Source organism: Aplysia californica, unplaced genomic scaffold (genome assembly GCF_000002075.1).
Source record: "Aplysia californica isolate F4 #8 unplaced genomic scaffold, AplCal3.0 scaffold00611, whole genome shotgun sequence".
In the NCBI taxonomy this organism is placed as follows: Eukaryota; Metazoa; Mollusca; class Gastropoda; order Aplysiida; family Aplysiidae; genus Aplysia; species Aplysia californica.
Genome location: NW_004797881.1, coordinates 66,175 through 68,639, shown reverse-complemented (window position 1 = coordinate 68,639; position 2,465 = coordinate 66,175). Strand labels below are relative to the sequence as shown.

The 2,465-nt window shown below is 45.1% G+C and overlaps 1 protein-coding gene across 1 annotated transcript in view; it reads left to right on the top strand.

The window, feature by feature from the left end:
• LOC101848774 (hemicentin-1) overlaps positions 1 to 2,465 on the top strand; it is a gene marked incomplete in the record, with an annotated part of 58,272 nt that overhangs the window by 39,458 nt on the left and 16,349 nt on the right. The window contains 2 exon segments of the mRNA XM_035972202.1: positions 874 to 990; positions 2,203 to 2,373. Coding sequence (XP_035828095.1) covers positions 874 to 990; positions 2,203 to 2,373 — 288 coding nt within the window.

Here is a 2,465-nt window from a genome sequence, read left to right as displayed (position 1 = left end):
CCCAGATAAGTAGTCACCACACCCCAGTATCACAACCACCACCACCATTGCCACCATCACAATCACCACCACTGCTACCACCTCCACCACCATCACCAACACCCCTAACCACAACAACAACAACAACAACAACAGCTGTAAATCTCCTCCCTCCCAAAGCCCGAGCAGTAGTCACCATACCACAGACAACATCACCACCACCAACAACAACGACGACAACAAAACCACCACAACAACAACAACGACAACAACAACGACAACAACAACAACAACAACCTTAAATACACTATACCTCCTCCCTCCAACAGCACGACCAATGGTCACCCCCATCACCGCAACCACCACCATCACCATCCCCACCACCACCACCACCAACAACAACAACAACCACAAATACCCTATACCTCCTCCTTCCCACCGCCCGACCAGTAGTCACACCTTCACAACCACGACCATCACCGTCACCACCACCACCATTATCGACAACAACAACAACAACAACAACAACAGCGCCAACAACAACAGCCACAAATACCCTATGTCTCCTCGTCCCTCCCACAGCCCGACCGATAGTCACCACACCACAGACGTCAACAACACCACCACCACCAACAATAACAACAACAACAACAACAACAGCAACAGCAAATACCTCACATCACCTCCCTCCACCAACACCACCACCAACAAAAACAGCAACAACACCACCACCACCACCACCACCACCACCACCAACAACAACAACAACACAAACAACAACAACCACACCACCAACAACAACAACAACAACAACAATACAAACAACAACAACACAAACAACAACAACAACAACAACAACAACCACTAATAACCTATACCTCCTCCCTCCCACAGCCCGACCAATAGTCACCACACCACAGACAAGCGTGAATGGACGAGAGAATAACCCCGTGACCTTGACCTGTGACGTCAACGCCGGTGCTGGACTGACCGACCTGACCTGGAGCAAAGGTATTGCATGTATTCCTTCCTCATATCTCAACAAAAGGACAAGACAACGTTCACACTGTCATTTAGTGGTTCTGGTTTCAAAGATAGTTTTGTATTTCATTGATTATAATATTCGCCACCGGACTGACGGACTTCACGTAGAGCAAAAGTATTGCAGGTATTTCTTCCTCATATTTCAACATAAGGACAACGCTCACACTGTCATTTAGTGGTTCTAGTTTCAAATATAGTTTTGTATTTCGTTGATTATAATATTCACAACCGGACTGACGAACCTGAGAAAAGGTATTGCAGGTATTTTCTTCCTCATATCTCAACATAAGGACATGGCAACGTTCATACTGTCATTTACTGGTTTTTGTTTCTAAGATAGTTTTGTATTTTATTGATTATAATATTCACACCGGATTGACGGACCTGAGCAAAGGTATTGCCTGTACTCCTTCCTCATATCTCAACAAAAGGACAAGACAACGCTCACACTGTCATTTAGTGGTTCTAGTTACAAAGATAGTTTTGTATTTCGTTGATTATAATATTCGCCACCGGACTGACGGACCTCACGTAGAGCAAAAGTATTGCAGGTATTTCTTCCTCATATTTCAACATGAGGACAAACTTCATACTGTCATTTAGTCGTTCTTGTTTCAAAGATAGTTTTGTATTTCGTTGATTATAATATTCACCACCGGACTGACGGACCCGAGCAAAGGTATTGCATGCATTTCTTCCTCACAAGTCAATATGAGGAATACTGTTGTCCTTCCATTTATTGGTTCTTGTTTCAAAGGTAATTTTGTATTTCATTATTTATACATGTACTATTCTGGGAAAAGAAAAAAAATACGTGTAGGTAAACTGTAGGTTGTTGTTGTTGTGAAACACCAAACTGATGTGCCAGGAAAGGACAATATAGATGTATCTTATCTTATCTCATCTCATCGCATCTCATCGCATCTCATCTCATCTCATCTCATCTTCTCTCATCTTATCTTATCCTATCTATCCTATTTTATCTTATCTTATCTTATCTTATCTAATGTGCTTCTCTTTACTCAAACAAACCAGCCAACTAATTAACAAACCACACTGTCTACACCCCATCCCCAACCCCCACCCCAACCTCCACCCTCACCCACCCCCTCACCCCCTCACCCTCACCTCCAACCCCCCTCACCCTCACCCTCACCCCAACCTCATCCTCACCCCCAGACGGCCTCCCCCTGACCACGAGTGACCGCAGCAAGTACACAGGCGGGACCACCAGCTCCCCGAGCTTGACCGTACAGTCTCTCAAAGACTCTGACGCCGGGGTCTACGTGTGTCTGGCGACTAACGCACAGGGCACCACGCGAGGCAACGACATCTCCCTCAACGTGCAGTGTGAGTTCGGCTACTGCGTCTTCTTCTTCTTCTCCTTCGTCATCATCATCATCATCATCATCATCATCATCATCATCATCATCATCATCATC